Here is a 20,822-nt window from a genome sequence, read left to right as displayed (position 1 = left end):
AGTTGCATCAAACCATTATTCCCAAATGGATAATTTGATCATATGAATCAAGTCAGTAAAACAAATCCTTCATATGAAATAAATAAAAGGAAGGGAGAATCTGATCCCTATGGCGCAATCTTTGAGTAATCAAAAGACATGATTCTATAAAATAATTATATTCAATTGTTTTGTGGTGCACCCAATTTGCTTCTTAGCCTGCATTTACTAGGGCTGTGCAGGGACCCCACAATCTGACTCGGAAGGCACTTCGTGGCTTTGGAGGTGGGCCTGATTCAGCTCAGGCAGATTCAGGGGCCCTTGACCCGACTCGGCCCCGAACCTGAAGAGGGATTTGGATGTTGAACCTTGCTTTGGGTCCCCCCCATGGTGCCCCCACACAAATCCCCTTACCTTGCCACCGCCTCCACCACCGTCCTCGCCGCCACCGCCCTTGCTGCCACCTCCACCGCCACCTCTGTTGCTGTCATCGGCATCCTCGCCACTGCCACAGTCCTCGCCACTGCCACCTCCACCACCTCCACCACCACCGCTATCCTCACCGCTGCCAACTCCTAAGGCCTGGACACACGCGCTGACTCTTACTGCAGGGAGTCACCATTTTGGGCGACTCCCTGCATTAAGAGTCGAGGCTCACATCAGGAGTTGGCGATGGTGAGGACGGCAGCAGAGGCAGCCAAGACAGCAGTGGAGGTGGCGGTGAGGCGGTGGCGGCAGTGATGGAGGCAGTGGTGGTGGCTCAGGTAAGGACTTGGTGTGGCTGGGCCGGGGATGCCGAAGCTCTGAAGCACACCGAGTGCTTCAGAGAGCCCCCGACCTGCTCCAGGTCACTTTGTGCCCCCTCCGCTTTGCCTCGGAAGGGGCTCAAAGAGACCTGAAGCAGCCCTCTTCGACTTGGGGTGTGGGCCTCGGCCCGAAGCGGTGCACAGCCCTAGCATTTACCAAACTACTGTTCACCCCGCATTTAGCAACTTTATGGTGATCCAGTAAATGTGGGTTGAGCTAAGAGCTGGTCATATTCTGAACTAACCTTAGTGATCTTCACTATTTTTCAAGCAGGGCCCACTTTGGCTCCAGGACCCCCCCCCCCCAGAGGGTACTCAGGGGGGCTGCCCAATGCACCACTGGAGCTAGCCAATCATGTTGCTCTTTGCCTCTCAGGCTCCTTCCCCACCACAGCTCATTGCTTGATTACTCCTGCATTCGCCTCTTCCTCTCCTCCCCGCAGCCACCTTACTACAGCTGATGAGTGGCAGCCTTCCTGACTCCCCAACCCTGAAGCATCCTCAGGTAGTGCAGATCACAGGACCTGGCCCACCACTAAAGCAAATGACAAGGCAAAGCTAGAGAGCCCCTACTGAGAGTGAGCAGCTACTGTGAAGAGAGAGGGGGAACACACTTGAGGTGATCAGGAACCACCAATAACCGCCGGGCTTTGCAGTGAAGCATGCTGTTAGAAGAACTTTTTCAGCAAACCTACAAGGCTGTACGGTTCCCATTCAACAGACGTTCTCAGGATTGTCCCTGTTTAGCAACCATATGAACCCCTATTATTTGGGCCCACATTATCCTTTGCAGAATCAGGCAGTTTTTGCAAGGAAAGCTACATTTTTATTCCAGATATGTGACTTATGGGTGATGGATGGCTTTAAGTAGCTTGTCAAAAGCTGCCTGGAAACTGTACATTCATAACAGGGACATTGATCATTCTGAGATAACCTTGCACATCTGCCTTTCAATGTTCCTGGAAGAGAATATAATGGCAACCTCAAATGGTTTGGAATATTGATTGGATACAGCAAAATAAAATTGGTATGGAGTACCACTGGTATAGAATGGTATGGTAACGTGTACCTTAACAGCTGGTGCCAAAACGTTTTGCCTGCACAGAATGTAAATGGCTAAGGGAAACAGAGTCATTAAAATTGTTGCCAAGCTTTATGTAAAGTATCTGCTCCCTAAATGGAATTGTGCTCTTCTTATCAACATAGTGCTCAGTAATGGAACATGATTGATGGGAGAATACAACTATGTTGTCTCTTCAATTAATTTAAAATGCTGGTAGTTTTCCAACTGTATGTCTACAAATACTCTGAGCTATAGAAAAGTAAGGGTTTTTTCCCCCTTTTTAAAAGAAAAAAAGTAATTAAGAGTGAGGATCACAGCGTGTATCATTCCTGAAGTTCTATAAGTTATCTCAGTAGTCAATTTGTCAATGTTCTACTTTGTCCTTGGCTTTTTTCCCTGTGGTATCTTTAATGCTTAACTGATCATAAACAACTTGTAGTGGCAACCTGAAACCTGAACAAGAGCATATAGCTAGGGGTTTTGACTGTTTATCAGTGAGATGGTGGGAATGTGCTGGAAAAAGTGGCCATAAAACTGGGCTGTGGCTGTCCAGTCCTGGCAAGGATGAGCACACTCTGAAGTATGGAGGAAGCAAGTAAAGTAGGAGCATAAAACAGATGGCATGAGCAGGGGGCGGAAGGATGAGAAGCTTTTACCTACTCAAAGGTCACAGGTCAGAAAGCAAGAGTGGCAAGAGACAGGTCCTTCAGTACCCTGGACAGGTCCAAGCAAAGAGACAACTGAGCGAGCTTCCCCCGGGTGAATTCATTATTTCTCGGATAGTAACAAACTCACCCATGTAAGCTTGGATGAGAGTTGTCCCTTAAAACCAACTCTTGTTCTGTGTAAATGAGCTTTTGCGCATGCAAATATCAAAGTGCATCTTGGCAGCTGTCATTTGAAAACGTATAGTATGTCAAATGTCACCATGTTATGTACCCCCTTCCTGATTAGTTTTTTGGGGGGCGTGGCCTCTCACAGAAACACCCCACCCACCAGCAGCACATTTACTTGCTGAATGAAACAAAAGAACCGTACAAACAATGATGACCCACATCCAATCTGATGAGAGTAAGAGAAAGATAGTTTACCAGGAGCAAGAAAATGGTTAATCCAACCAACTCGCATTGTTTAGATACAGACTGCACATGCTCAGAAGCTCCTGATCAATTCTGAACTTATTAGCAAATATGTTAAACACTGGTCCAGGCTTGTTAAAAGGTGAGCATTATGAATGGGCCACGTTCAGCCAGAAAGCTGACTAATTATGAATTTTGGCAGCATCACTAGTTCTGACAAGGGCTGACTGACTATCTGAGCCCCTCATATATAGCCCCTCAGCCTGACTGCCCCTCCCAGGCCCTGTCCCCTTGCTGGACAATGGAGCAGGCCTTTAAGAGACAGGCCTCTGGCATGGAACCTGGCACCCCACCACCTCTTCATTACATTGGCACAATATCTGCAGTGGTGAGCAGATTTGACATGCAAAGAGCAAGGCTACTGGTTCCTTGGTGGCCAGAGGATGCACTCTCTGGGGATCCTGGCTTAGGAGGTTTCAGATTTGGGAGTGTCAGGCTCCAACAGCCCCTAGCTGCTGAACTCAGGCCCAGTATCAGGAACCCAGATTGCTACCCACAATCTGTGGGTGGTGCTACTGCTTCAAGTGCCCCTTCCCCTTTCAAGTGTGCCCATGTCCAAGTCATTACTGGTCTTCTGGGTCATGACTGCAGCTGTGGGTGGATGGGTGCCAGTCCTGACTTCCCCTCCAAGTTGGCTTTGGCTCATGGCTTTCCTATCCTCACCCTTGTGATGCCCCTCAATTTTCATCAGGACTGTAGTGCATGGGGAGGCTTAACCACCTCCCTGCTTACTGTTATCCGGATGCTGCTAACCCACCCTCTACCCCCAAGGGAAAAGCACGCACATATCTGCTTTGGCCCTCAGAAGACCTCAGAAAGCAATGTGATACAATAGCTTACATACGTATTTGGATTTTTATGAAATACATACAGCTTTCTCGCAATTATACATGGGCTGCACCAAATGTGGATCAAAATTTACAAATAAGCATCCATTTGAAGGTGACATCAATAAGCCATCCTTTCAAATATTGAAAGTGTTGTAAGGTTCTCAATCCATTGCATATAGGAGGTGAGTGTTTATCCTTCCATTGTTGTAATATCAATCTTTTAGCTGTCAAAAGGGTGCAGATAATCCATTTATGCTGACATGTGTTAATTTCCATGAAGCAGGTAAATAATTTAAAAGAGAGGGTACATCACTGAATATTAAAGACTGTTCCAGTACAAAATTTGTCTGTGTAATAACCTCCCTGCAGAAAGAAGCAACTACTGTTGTTGTTCAGTCATTCAGTCATATCCGACTCTTCGTGACCCCATGGACCAGAGCACGCCAGGCCTTCCTGTCCTCTGCTCTCTCCCGGAGTGTGCTCAAGTTCATATTCATTGCATTAGTGATGCTATCCAGCCATCTCATCCTTTGCCATCCCCTTCTCCTTTTGCCTTCAATCTTTCCCAGCATCAGGGTCTTTTCCAAGGAGTTTTCTCTTCGCATTAGCTGGCCAAAATATTTGAGCTTCAGCTTCAGTATCTGTCCTTCCAATGAGCAGTCAGGGTTGATTTCCTTTAGGATGGACTGATTTGACCTCCTTGCAGTCCAGAGGACTCGTAAGAGTCTTCTCCAGCACCACAGTTCGAAACTGTGCACTCAGCGCTCAGCCTTCCTTATAGTCCAGCTCTCACAGCCATATGTTACTACTGGGAAAACCATAGCTTTGATTATATGGACCTTTGTCGGCAAGGTGATGTCTCTGCTTCTTACTATGCTGTCTAGGTTTGCCATAGCTTTCCTCCCAAGGAGCAAGCATCTTTTAATTTCATGGCTACAGTCACCGTCTGCGGTGATCTTAGAGCCCAAGAAAATAAAATCTGTCACTGCTTCCATTTCTTCCCCTTCCATATGCCAGGAAGTGATGGGGCCAGATGCCATGATCTTTGTTTTTTTAATGTTGAGTTTCAAACCAGCTTTTGCACTCTCCTCTTTCACCCTCAACAAGAGGCTCTTGAGATCCTCTTCGCTTTCTGCCATTAGGGTGGTATCATCTGCGTATCTGAGGTTGTTGATAATTCTCCCAGCAATCTTAATTCCGACTTGTGATTCATCCAACCCAGCATTTCTCATGATGTACTCTGCATATAAATTAAATAAGCAGGGTGACAATATACAGCCTTGTCGTACTCCTTTCCCAATTTTGAACCAATCGGTTGTTCCATGTCTGGTTCTTACTGTTGCTTCTTGACCCTCGTGCAGGTTTGTCAGGAGACAGGTAAGGTGGTCTGGTACTCCCATCTCTTTAAGAATTTGCCACAGTTTGTTGTGATCCACACAATCAAAGGCTTTAGCATAGTCAATGAAGCAGAAATAGACGTTTTTCTGGAATTCTCTTGTTTTCTCCATGATGCAGCGAATGTTGACGATTTGATCTCTAGTTCCTCTGCCTCTTCAAAACCCAGCTTGTACTTCTGGTAGTTCTCGGTTCGCATACTGCTGAAGCCTAGCTTGTAGGATTTTGAGCATCACCTTGCTGGCATGTGAAATGAGTGCAATTGTACGGTAGTTTGAACACTCTTTGGCGTTGCCCTTCTTTGGAACTGGAATGTAAACTGACCTTTTCCAGTCTTGTGGCCACTGCTGAGTGTTCCAAATTTGTTGGCATATTGAATGCAGCACTTTAACAGCATCATCTTTTAGGATTTTAAATAGCTCAGCTGGAATACTGTCATCTCCGCTAGCTTTGTTGTTACTAATGCTTCCTAAGGCCCACTTGACTTCACTCTCTAGGACGTCGGGCTCAAGGTCAGTGACCGCACTATCATGGCTATCAGGGACATTCAGATCTTTCCTGTATAGTTCTTCTGTGTATTCTTGCCACCTCTTCTTAATCTCATCTGCTTCTGTTAGGTCCCTGCCTTCTTTGTCCTTTATTATGCCTGTCTTTGCACAAAACGTTCCCTTGATATCTCCGATTTTCTTGAAAAGATGTCTAGCCTTTCCCATTCTATTGTTTTCCTCGATTTCTTTGCATTGTTCATTTAAGAAGGCCTTCTTGTCTGTCCTTGCTATTCTCTGGAACTCTGCATTCAGTTGGATATCTCTTCCCCTTTCTCCCTTGCTTTTTGCTTCCCTTCTTTCCTCAGCTACTTGTAGAGCCTCATCAGTCAGCCACTTGGCTTTCTTGCATTTCTTCTTCTTTGGAATGGATTTAGTTGCTGCCTCCTGAACAATGTTACAGACCTCTGTCCATAGTTCCTCAGGCACTCTGTCTATCAGGTCTAATCCCTTAAATCTATTCCTCACCTCCACTGTATATTCATAAGGGATATGATTTAGGCCATACCTGAATGGTTTAGTGGTTTTCCCTACATTCTTCAATTTAAGCCAAAATTGTGCAAAAAGCAGCTCATGATCTGAGCCACAGTCAGCTCCAGGTCTTGTTTTAACTGACTGTATGGAGCTTCTCCATCTTTGGCTGCAAAGTACATAATCCATCTGATTTCGATATTACCATCTGGTGATGTCCATGAGTAGAGTTGCCTCTTGTGCTGTTGGAAAAGAGTGTTTGCTATGATCAGCGTGTTCTCTTGGCAAAACTCTATTAGCCTTTGTCCTGCTTCATTTTGTACACCAAGGCCATGCTTACCTGTTATCCCGGTAATTTCTGGACTTCCTACTTTAGCATTCCAATCCCCCATGATGAAAAGTACATCTTTTTTTGGTGTTAGTTTTAGAAGGTGTTGTAGGTCTTCATAGAACCGATCAACCTCAGCTTCTTCGGCCTCAGTGGCTGGGGCATAGACTTGAATTACTGTGGTGTTGAATGGTTTGCCTTGGACTCGTACTGAGATCATTCTATCATTTTTGAGATTGTACCCCAGTACTGCTTTTCCCACCCTTTTATTGACTATGAGTGCTACTCCATTTCTTCTAAGGGATTCTTGCCCACAGTAGTAGATATGATGGTAACCTGAATTAAATTCGCCCATGCTTGTCCATTTTAGTTCGCTGATTCCCAAGATGTCGATGTTCAATCTTGCCATCTCATGTTTGACCACTTCCAGCTTACCTTGATTCATTGATCTTACATTCCAGGTTCCTCAACAATATTGTTCTTTACAACATCGGATTTTCTTTTCACCACCAGACACATCCACAGCTGAGTGTCCTTTCGGCTTTGGCCCAGCCACTTCACTCTTTCTGGCGCTACTTGGAAATACCCTCTGCTCTTCCCCAGTAGTATATTGGACACCTTCCGACCTGAGGGGCTCATCTTCCGGCGTCATATCTTTTAGCCTTGTGATACGTTCCATGGGGTTTTCTTTGCAAGAATACTGGAGTGGGTTGCCATTTCCTTCTCCAGTGGATCACATTTTGTCAGAACTCTCTGCCATGACCTGTCCATCTTGGGTGGCCCTGCACGGCATAGCTTATGGCTTCACTGAGTTACGCAAGCCCCTTCGCCACAACAAGGCAGTGATCCATGAAGGGGAAGCAACTACTGGACATTGCCAAAACATATATTTAGAAGCATTTGCTGTATTGCACTGCCAGCAATTAGCTGAATTAGATAACACCTTATTAAAGAGATGTGGTGTCCAATAGACACAAAGCAAAAGTTTTTGCTGAATAAGATACAGCCTAAGATCCATAAGCATGAAAGGTAGATGCCAAGGCAGCAACCTGCTGACAAGGTATTTTGTGGTGGTGCCCGCAGTATCTCAAATTCTCAAATGCTTCCCTGGGGTCCAAAAAGGTTGGGGACCCCTGGTGTAGGGGTACAGTGGAGGGGAGAGCAAGAGGAAGTCCAATTGTGTGAGTGGAACTCCACTCACATGATGTTGGATGAAGCCCAAAGACACCATACCACAGAGCTTTGGCTATTGGGCGGTATAGAAATGAAATAAATAAAATAAAATAAATATTTGACAGAGGTTATATTATTAATGAATTTTTACAGGTGAGAGGAAAATCAAAATAAAATGAAGCCAAAATTGCAGCTGTACTTCACACACACACACACACACACACACAGAGAGAGAGTTTTAGCAAACAACCTTATGATACCTTTCCTCAAGTTGGTTTTCTAAAGGCTATCAAAAGACAATATCAGAAAAATGGCAGATTATGAATTAGAAGAAAATCAGAAACAGCTTAAAGGTGTTTCTAGATTTACCCATTTATTTATAAAGGTTGATAAGAGTACACATGGAAAATTGTAACAACTTAAAGTATTTCACTCCTAGAGAAAACTGTCTTACAAATACAGTTATGACCAGATAGTCTACCACCCCAAGTAAGCCTTGTAAAATGAATGTCAATTATAGCTACAACTGTCACAAGTTCAAGAAATTTTTTCTATTTGTACTAGATAAGCCCCATTGCAACCACTTTCCAGAGACAAATTAAAAGACCAATTAATTGTATTACAGGATTAAGATTGAATTTAGATCCCCTATCAGTGGGACCTCTTTATGGAACTGTGCCTGTTCAGGGTCCCAGTCAGCCATGCCCTCCAAGCCAGGCTTTCCTCCAGTATCAGAAGCAGTATGCCAATATACCAGTTGCTGGGAAACATGGGATTAGGTATTGCTGGGGAACATGGGCAGGAGGGTGCTGTTGCAGTCATGTCCTGCTTCTGGGTTTCCCGTGGGCAGCTGGCTGATTGTGAACAGAATGTTGGACTAGATGGACCCTTGGTCTAATCCAACATGGCTCTTCTTATGTTTGTATGTTCATCTCTCTGCCTGCTCAGTTTTCCTTTTCTAACTCACACTCAGTCTTCATTGAGCTATTTTGGCAACTGGGTTGCCCTCTTAAGGCTGTCTTTCTTTCTTTCTTTCTTTCTTTCTTTCTTTCTTTCTTTCATTCATGAATCTGGCCTTTTTGATCTGTTTTTGTTTTCCACGTTGTTGGCTGGGTATTATAGTTTGAGAAATGTCTGATATAAATCTTTAAATTGTGAGCCTCTGTTTGCCGACTCTGAACAGATATCATAGGGCTCAGCTGTAGACAATGGCTCTGCAGAGTGGCCGCCTGCCTGTGCTTTCCTCAGAGTGAGGCATAGGGTGGGCGGCAGTGGCAGCTGCTCCAGAGAGCCGCAACAGCTGCTTTCCTGCTGCAGCATTTGCCGCAGCAGGAGAGTGGCCAATGGGACTCTCTGGACCACCTGTCCATCCTGTGCTCACTTTGAGAGGCATGTAGCAGCTGCGGCATCAGGACTCCCACAGCAGGCACACAGCATTCACTGCCCTCCTCATGGGAGGCCTTGCCTCCTCAGAAGATCTCAGGGGTCGACTGGGTATATATAAGTTCCCTATTAGAGGGAGTGATCACTCCCCCTATCCTACACACAAAAAATCCCAACCAAATATGTGGGACTTGACTCCTGTATGGGCAATATGCAAATACTTGGTGCAAAATATTAGATATCTGGCATATTTCCAAATCTGAGATAATGGGAACAAAATTTGTTTGAATATGAAACCATGGGCAAATGTACCTGTGATATGCAATTAAAGAAGGCAGAGAGAAAGCAAACCTATTTGTAGAATGATAGCTTATATCCATTAAGTGCTGGAATAGTGCTGCATCATCCACAACAGATATATTGGCCCTGACATGCATGGAGGGAGGGTGGTTAGGGTAACTATGGGCAGGGTGGGTGGGTAGCAAAACCATGATGCATGTGCCTATCACACGCCCAGGAACCATGTGATGCCATGTGGTTCCCATAACCACTGCCCTCTGTTGTTACCATAACCATCCTCCCGCCACTGCTGCCGCCGGTGTTCTGAGCAGCCCTTGCACACACACCGGCCACTCCATCCATTGTGATGCTTCAGTGACCATAGAGATAGTCCGCACTGTCTAGAGAGTCACCAGAAGGAGCAGATGCTCAAAGCGGCCATCTCTATGGTCGTGGCCTAGAAACCACTCGGAACCTGTTCTAAATACCAGACAGCCCGCCACACATAACACTAAGCCATCCCGGGGACCCTTAACCTGGCTGCAGGGAGGTGGTTACCTGGGGTGCTTACGGATCCATGGTTAGTGGGTTTTTCTCCCCCCCACGAAATGCTAGGCCACCATGGTTAGCACAAATTCCCTAACTATCATGGCTGCGCATTGCTTGTGAACAGGTCCAGTGCATGTATTTCAGAAAAATTTGCTGTAATTAGTTTAGATCATATGTAGTTAATATTTCCTTTATACCTTAAATGAAAAAGATGTGTGTTATTCAGTAGCAGTAATGCATTAAATTCTTAACCATGCAGCACTCGGTTTCAATTAATTAAATATTTTGTGTGGTCATGGAGTTTCAGCTATTCATTGCTCCTGTCTCCACTGCCTGTTCATAGATTACATTAACAACTCACAAAACAGCAACATTTTATAAATGATTGCTTTTAAAGCAGTACTTTATTCTGATGTTTTTCTGTCCTTGCATTTCACTACTGGTAAGAATAGAAACTTTCAGGATATTTATAATGTGATAATACATCGAGGTTTTTTTGTTTTGTTATGAGCCAAAAGGGCGCAAGCTCCATAGAAATGAATGGGAGCAATGTAGAAGCATTGCATAGCTCCCATTCATTTCAATGAATGCAATGAATCTACTTTCCATTAGACTATGCCCAATGACAACATCAGCAAAAAGTTCTCTATCCTGCATTTTTTATTTCTTTGGACATTATGCCTCTTCTCTTTGTACTGAGAAAATGGCAATAAAAATGAAATATTGTACATCACTTTCAAAATGTACCATATGATATTACTATACAGCTCTTTCCTTTATTCAAGGCTTGTCCTGCCCCCATAGCTTGTATTATAATGTCTAGGCCTTAAAAATGAGAACCAGAAAAGGAGATCTGGGTAAAAACACTCTGAATATTATTAACATGCATCTATAAATGCATCCAGATGTTGTTCAAAAAATAAAACAAGACTGAAGCTATAATAAATTGTTTTCTTTCTCTCTCTCTTTTTGGCCGAACACAGATTTCCAGTGAAATTGTCAGTCCAGTATACAATCCAACATTGGATTTAAACTGTTATGGTCCCATTGAAGTAAACTGGACTAAATTAGTAAAGTAATATGGAACAAGTTGCTCATGTATTTTTTCTCTCTCTTAAGTATAAATTAATTTTCTTCAAGGAATTAGACCAATCGTGCAGAGCACAGATCCTGGCTCAAAAAACTTCTCTAGCAATAAACGTCACAATGAAACTTGCTGACGGAAGGAGAATGATCAATCATCCATTATTTGTGGCTATGTTTTTCAGTTGTAACAATTAACATGCTGCTAGGGCTGGACCTTGGGGGCAAAGTCTAGAGCCTCACAGGCTGGGGGGAGGGGGAAATGACCAGCTAGAGATGAGGTGATGAGGGCATCAGAGTAACAGAAGCAAACTGCATTTTATCCCTGTAGTTATGATGATTCTATGACTTAAATGAGCTTAAAATGCAAAACTGCCCATACCCAGAGTACTTTTATTTTAAATCAGGATTGGAAAACATTTTAACATATAAGGAATGTAGAAGCAGTTGTAAAGCATGGAATGGTGGGGGTGGAGGAGAGAAATGTTAGTTGTGTGCGTCACAAGTGAAGTAATACACAAGAGCATCTAAAGGACACCGCCCCCCCCCACATAAGACCATTAAGTCCAAGGTGTAAAATTTCTTTCTTTCTTTCTTTCTTTCTTTCTTTCTTTCTTTCTTTCTTTCTTTATACATTTGTATACCACTCCACACCTAAACAGATTCCAGAGCAGTGAACAAGAGATAAAATAAACAAAAGGAAAAATAGCAAAAAGCATGATATTAAGATTATTCTTTAAAAAAATAGAGTGCCAATAAAACCAAGGCTGGTTAACCAAGGAAGGCTTCCTGGAAAAGAGCTATTTTCAGGAGGCGCTGAAAACAACCCAGTGTGCCTGACCTCCAGAGGCAGGGAGTTCCATAGGATCGGAGCCACCACACTGAAGGCTCTTCTCCAGGTGGACGCCAGTCAGGCCATAGGTCCATGTGGAACCACCAGGAGCATGCCCTCTGATGACCTCAGTGATCAGGTAGGTTGGTAAGAGAGAAGGCGCTCTCTTGGGTATCCTGATCCCAAGTTGTTTAGGGCTTTGTACACTAGTTGTTGTTGTTGTTCAGTCGTTCAGTCGTGTCCGACTCTTCGTGACCCCATGGACCAGAGCACGCCAGGCCTTCCTGTCCTGCGCTCTCTCCCGGAGCGTGCTCAAGTTCATATTCATTGCATCAGTGATGCTATCTAGCCATCTCATCCTCTGCCGTCCCCTTCTCCTTTTGCCTTCAGTCTTTCCCAGCATCAGGGTCTTTTCCAGGGAGTTTTCTCTTCGCATTAGGTGGCCAAAATATTGGAGCTTCAGTTTCATTATCTGTCCTTCCAATGAGCACTCAGGGTTGATTTCCTTTAGGATGGACTGATTTGACCTCCTTGCAGTCCAGGGGACGCGTAAGAGTCTTCTCCAGCACCACAGTTCGAAAGCATCAATTCTTCGGCGCTCAGCCTTCCTTATAGTCCAGCTCTCACAGCCATACATTACTACTGGGAAAACCATAGCTTTGATTAGACGGACCTTTGTCGGCAAGGTGATGTCTCTGCTTCTTACTATGCTGTCTAGGTTGGCCATAGCTTTCCTCCCAAGGAGCAAGCGTCTTTTAATTTCATGGCTACAGTCACCGTCTGCGGTGATCTTGGAGCCCAAGAAAGTAAAATCTGTCACTGCTTCCATTTCTTCCCCTTCTATATGCCAGGAAGTGATGGGGCCAGATGCCATGATCTTCGTTTTTTTAATGTTGAGTTTCAAACCAGCTTTTGCACTCTCCTCTTTCACCCTCAACAAGAGGCTCTTTAGATCCTCTTTGCTTTCTGCCATTAGGGTGGTATCGTCTGCATATCGGAGGTTGTTGATAATTCTCCCAGCAATCTTAATTCCGACCCCTGATTCATCCAACCCGGCATTTCTCATGATGTACTCTGCATATAAGTTAAATAAGCAGGGTGACAATATGCAGCCTTGTCGTACTCCTTTCCCAATTTTGAACCAATCGGTTGTTCCATGTCTGGTTCTTACTGTTGCTTCTTGACCCTCGTACAGGTTTCTCAGGAGACAGATAAGGTGGTCTGGTACTCCCATCACTTTAAGAATTTGCCACAGTTTGTTGTGATCCACACAATCAAAGGCTTTAGCGTAGTCAATGAAGCAGAAATAGATGTTTTTCTGGAATTCTCTTGCTTTCTCCATGATGCAGCGAATGTTGGCGATTTGATCTCTAGTTCCTCTGCCTCTTCAAAACCCAGCTTGTACTTCCGGTAGTTCTCGGTTCGCATACTGCTGAAGCCTAGCTTGTAGGATTTTGAGCATCACCTTGCTGGCATGTGAAATGAGCGCAATTGTGCGGTAGTTTGAACACTCTTTGGCGTTGCCCTTCTTTGGAATTGGAATGTAAACTGACCTTTTCCAGTCTTGTGGCCACTGTTGAGTGTTCCAGATTTGTTGGCATATTGAATGCAGCACTTTAACAGCATCATCTTTTAGGATTTTAAATAGCTCAGCTGGAATACTGTCATCTCCGCTAGCTTTGTTGTTACTAATGCTTCCTAAGGCCCACTTGACTTCACTCTCTAGGATGTCCGGCTCAAGTTCAGTGACCGCACTATCATGGCTATCAGGGACATTCAGATCTTTCCTGTATAGTTCTTCTGTGTATTCTTGCCACCTCTTCTTAATCTCATCTGCTTCTGTTAGGTCCCTGCCTTCTTTGTCCTTTATCATGCCCGTCTTGGCACAAAACGTTCCCTTGAGATCTCCAATTTTCTTGAAGAGATCTCTAGTCTTTCCCATTCTGTTGTTTTCCTCGATTTCTTTGCATTGTTCATTTAAGAAGGCCTTCTTGTCTCTCCTTGCTATTCTCTGGAACTCTGCATTCAGTTGGGTATATCTTCCCCTTTCTCCCTTGCTTTTTGCTTCCCTTCTTTCGTGAGCTACTTGTAAAGCCTCATCAGACAGCCACTTTGCTTTCTTGCATTTCTTTTTCTTTGGGATGGCTTTCGTTGCTGCCTCCTGAACAATGTTACGGACCTCCGTCCATAGTTCCTCAGGCACTCTGTCTATCAGGTCTAATCCCTGAAATCTATTCCTCACCTCCACTGTATATTCATCAGGGATATGATTTACCAAAACCTTAAACCTGGCCCAGGAGTGAATAGGAAGCCAGTGCGGTTCCCTCAGCAAAGGAGTTGCATGCTGAAAAAGGGCATTAGCTGCACCACTGTCCCCAGTGCACACATTTAGCCTATGTGTGGAGGCAACACCTGAAAGGGACTTAGGTCAAGCACAATTAGCTCTGACAGGCAGGTTGTCTTTCTCTGTGCTGGCTTCCTGTGGATGGAATTCCTTCTCAGTAGAGGCCTGATTGAGCCTAGACATTCAGATCTTTTGGAAATTGTGTATCATCATTCTCTCTAGTTCCAGTGTTCAGACATGAGTGCTCTTGCTAATGTCGCCAAAGTGGCACTGCCCAGATACACAAGAGAGGGAGATATTAGCAGGCTTTGGGGAACCCTAAGATTTGCAGAACTACAAAAAAATATTTAGGAATATACCTCCTAGGAGGGACCCCACAAAAACAGCCGAGTGAGGAAAGTGCATACTTATTGGCCACAGAATATTGACTGTGTGCTGCCTGAGTGGGGGGCAGGGGAAATGGAAAAATGGGGAGAAGGAGAGGGGAATGGAACAGAATGTCTGGAATCCTGAACAGCACCATTTCTAATTGCAACATTTAATTGCGGGTGCACTTGTTTAATCCAGTAGCCTTTTGGTAGTTAGGAATCAATATATAGAGGCCCTATGTTCCAAAGTAATGTTTCCACATACATTTTAATTGTTTATTATTATTATTATTATTATTATTATTGATCTTTTAAACACTGAATATTTTACTGTAGGTACGTTCTGCAGGGCCCCTTGTCCAGGCCCCCTGCCAGGTTGCCTCTCTTCACCAGCCAGTAGATTGGTGCCATCTACACAAAATGACAGTGTTGTGGTCTCCATTACAGTGACAACCCCAGTTAAGTCGGGGGGGGGGGGCTAGCCAGAAATCTTGAAGGGTCACTATCCATCAATGTAGAGCCTACATTGTGGACAATGAGGTAGATGAACTAGTAGTTTGTCTCGATATATGGTAGCTTCCTATGTTCTTACCGCAACATGCCCCCAACAGCCGTTAGCATGTACTAAAAGTGTGCGTGCAGAGAAAACATCACTTTTTCATGTTATTTAACCTTCCTAAGTATATGACAGGGTGGTTAAACTGGATGGGAAAGAATAAGCTGAAACTGAACCCCGACAAAACCGAAGTACTTTTGGTGTGAGACAAGGGGAGCTTCGGGGAGTTTGACCTGGCATTAAATGGGGTGCGGCTGCCCCTGAAGGACCAGGTCCACAGCCTGGGGATCATTTTATACTCCCAGCTTTCCATGGAGGCTTAGGTGTCAGCCGTGAGCCAGGTGGCGCTGTACCAACTCCATCTGATATAGTGGCTGCGCCCCTACCTCCCTAACCATCTGCTCCCATCAGTAGTTCATGCCCTGGTCTCCTCTCACCTAGACTACTGTAATGTGCTCTATGTGGGGTTACCCTTGAAGATGGTTTGGAAGTTGCAGCTGGAGCAGAACGCAGTGGCCCTCCTGATTAAAGGCAGCTGTCAGTGAGACCACATTACTCCAATGCTGTAGGAGTTGCACTGATTACCAGTTGCTTTCTGGGCCCAATTCAAGGTGCTGGCATTGACTTTTAAAACCCTATATGATTCCGGCCCATTCTATCTTAAGGAGTGCCTCCAGCAACACCAGGGATGCCACTCAACAAGATCAGCCTTGGAAGGCCTTCTGTCTGTCTCATCAGCCAGGACAGCTAGGCTGGTGAGCAATAGGGAGAGTGCCTTTTCTGTGGTGGCCCCCACTCTGTGGAACTCCCTCCCTAGTGACCTCTGCCATGCCCCCTCTTTGAAGAGCTTCTACTGTGCTTTGAAAAACTAGTTGTTCAGGTGGGCATTTGGGGTGGGTTAGGGGTGTGTGTGTTTTAGAGCAGTGTTGTTTTGTTTAGTTGACTATGTGGTATTTTGTGTTGTTATTTGTATTGTACGCTGCCTAGAGTGGCCAGGTAGCTGGCCAGATGGGTGGCCAGTAAATCTAATAAAACGAACAAACAAACAAACAAACAAACAAACAGTGTTAAGGGGAAATTTATTTGTGCTAATTGTTCCTGAGTACACATCCCAAGCTATTTTGAAAAGAAAGCTGTGGGTAATACTGCCCCTGCTGCGGCCACTGCTATACTGCTGAATTTGGGGGGAAACAATTTTAAGGACAGGGGGAGGAATGACATCTGAAGCTTGTTTGCAAGCTAAATTTTACTCTTTTAGTGCTCTGTAGCCATTATGTATGCCTTTTTTAATTTTTAATTTCATTTTATTTTGGCGCCCCACAGAGTTACTAATGGTTAGCTTGTTTTTCTTTCCCATCATCTGTATACATAGCTGCCACCACCTCAAGAGATGTCCTACACAATAAGGATGCTAGTATATCCTGCTAATTCTTATATAAAGTTGGTGCCTGGTAGCACATCACTAGGAGTGTGTAGATAGGGATAAATCCAGGGAAAAGAGCTGAGGAGGAGTGTGGCTGTTAATTCAGGGATCATTGACATTGGTAGCCCCCCACCCACCCCGGTCTCTAGGCTCCGTGTTCTGTGGGAAGATTGACTGAAGTGGGGAGTGTTTCAAGAGGTGTTTGCTTCTATGAGTTAAGTCATGACTTAATTAAAATAAAAATACAGGCTTGCTTTACTTAACAGTCTGCTTAACTTCATCTGCTCTGTGTCCACCATCCTGCTCTGGTTGCGGTTATCCTGACTCACATTCCGTTTGCTGTTCCCTTGCTCTGTGTCTTTCCTTGATATCATGGAGTGAAGTTATTCCTCTTTCCTCCTTTCCTAACCCACTTACTTAGTACCCACCATGTGGAAGATGAAGGCATTTGTGGCCTATACACGTTGGCCTAGGACTGGGGAGGACTGGGTTCAAATCCTCACTCAGCCATGAAGTTCACTAGCTCAGTCACTCTCTCTCAGCATAAACTACCTCACAGGGTTGTTGTGAAGATAAATGGGATGGGAAGGAGAATCATTTGTGCTGCCTTGAGCCCCATGGAAGAAAGGCAGAATATAAATGCAATAATAAATACATAATGAATAAGTGTACTACTAGCATTATCAACTGATCTGCTTAACAGTCATTGACTTGCGGGAATATCTACCCTATAACGTAGGTAGGCTTTATATCAGTTTTACTGGGTCTTTTTTCCTCAAACAATTATGGGGATCAGCAGCACTTCAATAACTTCCCCAACCATCATATTGACGGTGGGTGAACCTGTTGCATGGACCATCAGTCCACCCAACAGGTTCCGCTACACATAGATGTTTCTAGCTTCCACACAGAATACACCACAAAATCCACTGTATATATAGCTGAACCCTACAATACAACCGTATCTGTTCAGACTTGGTGAACAGAGACTCACAGTTTAAGGATTTACATCATGCATTTCTCAAAATACAATACCCAGCCAACAAAGTGAAAAAACAGATTTAAAAAGCAAGGTTCAAACCAGGAATAATTTACTACAGGACAGACCTAGAAGAGAAAATAACAGAATACCAGTTGTTGTCACCCATAGCTCCCACCTAATGTATCATTCATGAGTTACAGCCCATTCTGGACAATCACACTTTCCTCTCACAGGCCTTGGGTGGTAGGCCTGTACCTGCTTACAGACAGCCCTCCCCCCACTTAAAACAGCTACTGACTAGCCACTATATATAACAACGATACCAGCACAGGGACAACCAGGACACAAGGCATTCATACAGCTTTTCTTCACGAGGCATTTATTGTATGGTCATCAGTCTCTACTCATGGTTGTTTAGACGATCTTTAGATGATGTCATGAAGTTTCACTTCTGTTTTTAAACAGCACCTTCAGCAACTTCTTTTTAGAGCAGGGAAAATGAGGTATTATTTGTGAAAGCTAAAGAAAATGCCTTTGCCATTTGTGTATTTGCACTATTCTGCTATACCACAATGCCACCTAGAGCTTATGTAGCAGAAAAGCAGGAAAGGAATGCTCTTCATGTAGTGCTCAAATCTCAATTCAGCAACAAAACCAAAAGCAGGTGCGGCAGATTAACAGCCTCGTGTAGAAAAGCCCATTGAATCAGAAAATTTTAGAGTTGGGAGGGACCTTGTAGTTGATCTAGTCCAATTTCCTGTTCAGTGCAGGAATCCTTCTACAACAGCATCCCAGACAAATGGCTGCTTAAATACCTCCAGCAAAGGAGAGTCCACTACCTGCCAATGCCATCTGACCCACTGCCAAACAGCTCTTAATGTCAGGAAGTTTCTCCTAAGATTTAGCCCAGATGTGCTTCCTTACCATTTCCACTCATTATTCCTAGGTTTGGCCTGTGGCACAAGAGAGAGAGAGTCTGTTCCAAAGTCAAGGCATCGGTATTGCTCACAGGCAGTAATCTTAAGCATACTTATGATGGAGTCTATTGTGGCTGGAGACAGGTCCACCTGGAAACACCATTCCTGCCTCAGCAACTATCATCTTGAAGCTGCTGTGGTCAGGAGGACCAGAGACACCAGCCACGCTCCCATCCATCCTGTCTCTGACACATTCTCACACACTATTTTGCGGCAGTAACCTATTAGTCTGGATGCTGCCATATTTTTGCTAAGCAGATGAAGATGTCCTGCAGATGTCCTGCAGACGTTTTTAAAGGTTTTTTTGAGCACTTTACTGGAAAGACAAGGTAGATATTTATGGCATAAGTAAAGCGAATCCCACTTACCCTATCCAACTAAAGGTGCAATCCTATGCATGATTAGACAGAAAAAAGTCCTGCAACTCCCAGCATGGGCATGCTGACTTTCTTCTGTCTAAATATGCATAGGATTGTGCTCTAAACATATTTAAATTAGACTTGCCAGATCAAGAAGACATTCTGGGTTGTATCCACTGAGTTGCATCCAATATTAATCTAACTTAAGTTCCATTTATTTCATATATATATATATATATATATATATACACACACACACACACACACATACACACACACACACACACACACATTTCAAATTAATACCTATTTAATATAACTTATTCCCTCTAAGGGAATAACAACTAACATTCGATACAGCCTTTTGACCCATTATTTTAGAAGATGTTCACAGTCTTCATTGGCTTGGCACATTTAAATGTATGATCCAATGGCTAACTACAGTAACTAAAATTACTACAAAGAATAGGTCTACAAGGGTAATTTCTCAGGAAAAAAGTGTGGACCCCAGATTGGCCCAGCACAAGTGAAATCTGCTGATTTTATGACCTTTGAATTCTGTGAGTATGGGGTGGATCAGGAAGCAGCGGTAAACCCATTCCCCGAAATCCAGAATGACTTCACGAATGACATCATCTGCCTACCCACTGCCCAATTGCTTTCTTTCTTAATACTCAGTAAATTCATATGATAGTATACAGTTCTATGCTGAGAAAAGGGACAGTGAGAGGGGGTGGGGAGAGAAAAGTTGAGCAAAAAGTTATAGTGCAAATATGTTGGCGGGGAAAAGAGAGAGATTTACTTGGTCATTCCATTCTCCACATAGGTTGTTCTGTAAAATCCAACCAGGGAACCATTTAAATGGCCTTGGAACTTCATCGTCAGCAAATAGGTGCTTGGAGCTAACTCTTCTTTTGCCTCGATCACCACATATTCCTGCCGCTTGTACTCAAAGCAACGCTGTATGGCAATCGACCGGCCTACGGATGTCTTGAGCTGGGGCATTTCAGTGATCTTTGTCTCTCTGAGATGAAGCCAAAAGTGTCTAGTGGTCTGGCTTTCCAACTGGATGGAGATAGTAACTGTTCCACTGTAACGATCCGCTTCCATCTCTGGCTTCAGCTCCAAGTCATAATGCCTCGGGTTGACATAGGTGGGCAGCCTGAACTGGGTCCAGTGTCCGCTTTCATCATTTGTGGCAGGGCAAGGATCCAGGTCCTCTGGAGCTGGGCCTGTGGGTAATGGCGTTGGCATCTGCCCATTGTCTGCCGAAGGTGAGCAGGCCTGCGGTCTTAGTCCCAGCCCCAGTCCAAGCCCCAAAATCAAACCCACTGCAGTTATCGTGCCACAGATGATGGCCACATGCTTGTTCTTCATGCAGTACTTTTTGGACGACTCATCTTCAAAATCCATGCCTTGCATCTCCACTCTCCCATATAACAGCTAAATATTAAATATAAAAAAGGTTTATTATGCAACAGTGCTGTGTCTGTCTGTCTATTTTAAAGCATTGGCTCAGCTGACTCCGTTTATGTTTAATACTCTCTCTCTCTCTCTTTCCCCTTCTTATTTGTCCTTTCTCTGCTTCTTCTCCCAGCCACCTCCCTACTAGACACTCAGTAAATGAAAAAATAACATTTGCTTTATCCAAAGGAAAGTGACTGGTAAAGAAGAATTCAGCTGAGGAGTGGAGACAGAGGAAATGAACACAGAAGAACCTTGTCACTGCTGCTACTTGCCTTATAAGCTGTGCAACCCCACCCCCTCAACTCCTCCTGCTGTGGTCAGAGAGTTAAATATAAAACAGCACTGTGTTAATCAGCAGTTGGAGATGATCAAATGCCAAGACTCAGTCAGCAGTTTTCCGAAAAACAGATCATAGTTAGGGAGGTGTAACTGCTCAGAAACCTCAACCTTTGTCACTTCCTCTTTGGCTTTCCTCTCCTGGATCTTTTATG

The 20,822-nt window shown here is 44.3% G+C and overlaps 1 protein-coding gene across 2 annotated transcripts in view; it reads right to left on the bottom strand.

Annotated features, from left to right (window-relative positions):
- The window catches only part of ENPEP (glutamyl aminopeptidase), a 95,894-nt gene extending 75,314 nt beyond the window's left edge, over positions 1 to 20,580 (bottom strand). The window contains exon 1 of one of the 2 annotated variants that reach the window (XR_014792029.1): positions 19,667 to 20,580. Coding sequence is in view for 1 of the 2 variants with exons in the window: in XM_084855863.1 (XP_084711989.1) it covers positions 19,667 to 20,286 (620 nt within the window). In the remaining variant the exon portion in view is untranslated. The remainder of the gene's footprint in view (positions 1 to 19,666) is intronic. The other variant, XM_084855863.1, reaches the window with a different exon arrangement.
- Positions 20,581 to 20,822: the final 242 nt, after the last annotated feature.

The sequence above is a fragment of the Heloderma suspectum genome, chromosome 5 (assembly GCF_057233095.1).
Source record: "Heloderma suspectum isolate Gila_16-S chromosome 5, 16-S_ref, whole genome shotgun sequence".
Taxonomy (NCBI): Eukaryota; Metazoa; Chordata; class Lepidosauria; order Squamata; family Helodermatidae; genus Heloderma; species Heloderma suspectum.
This window is presented reverse-complemented; position numbering and strand designations above follow the sequence as displayed.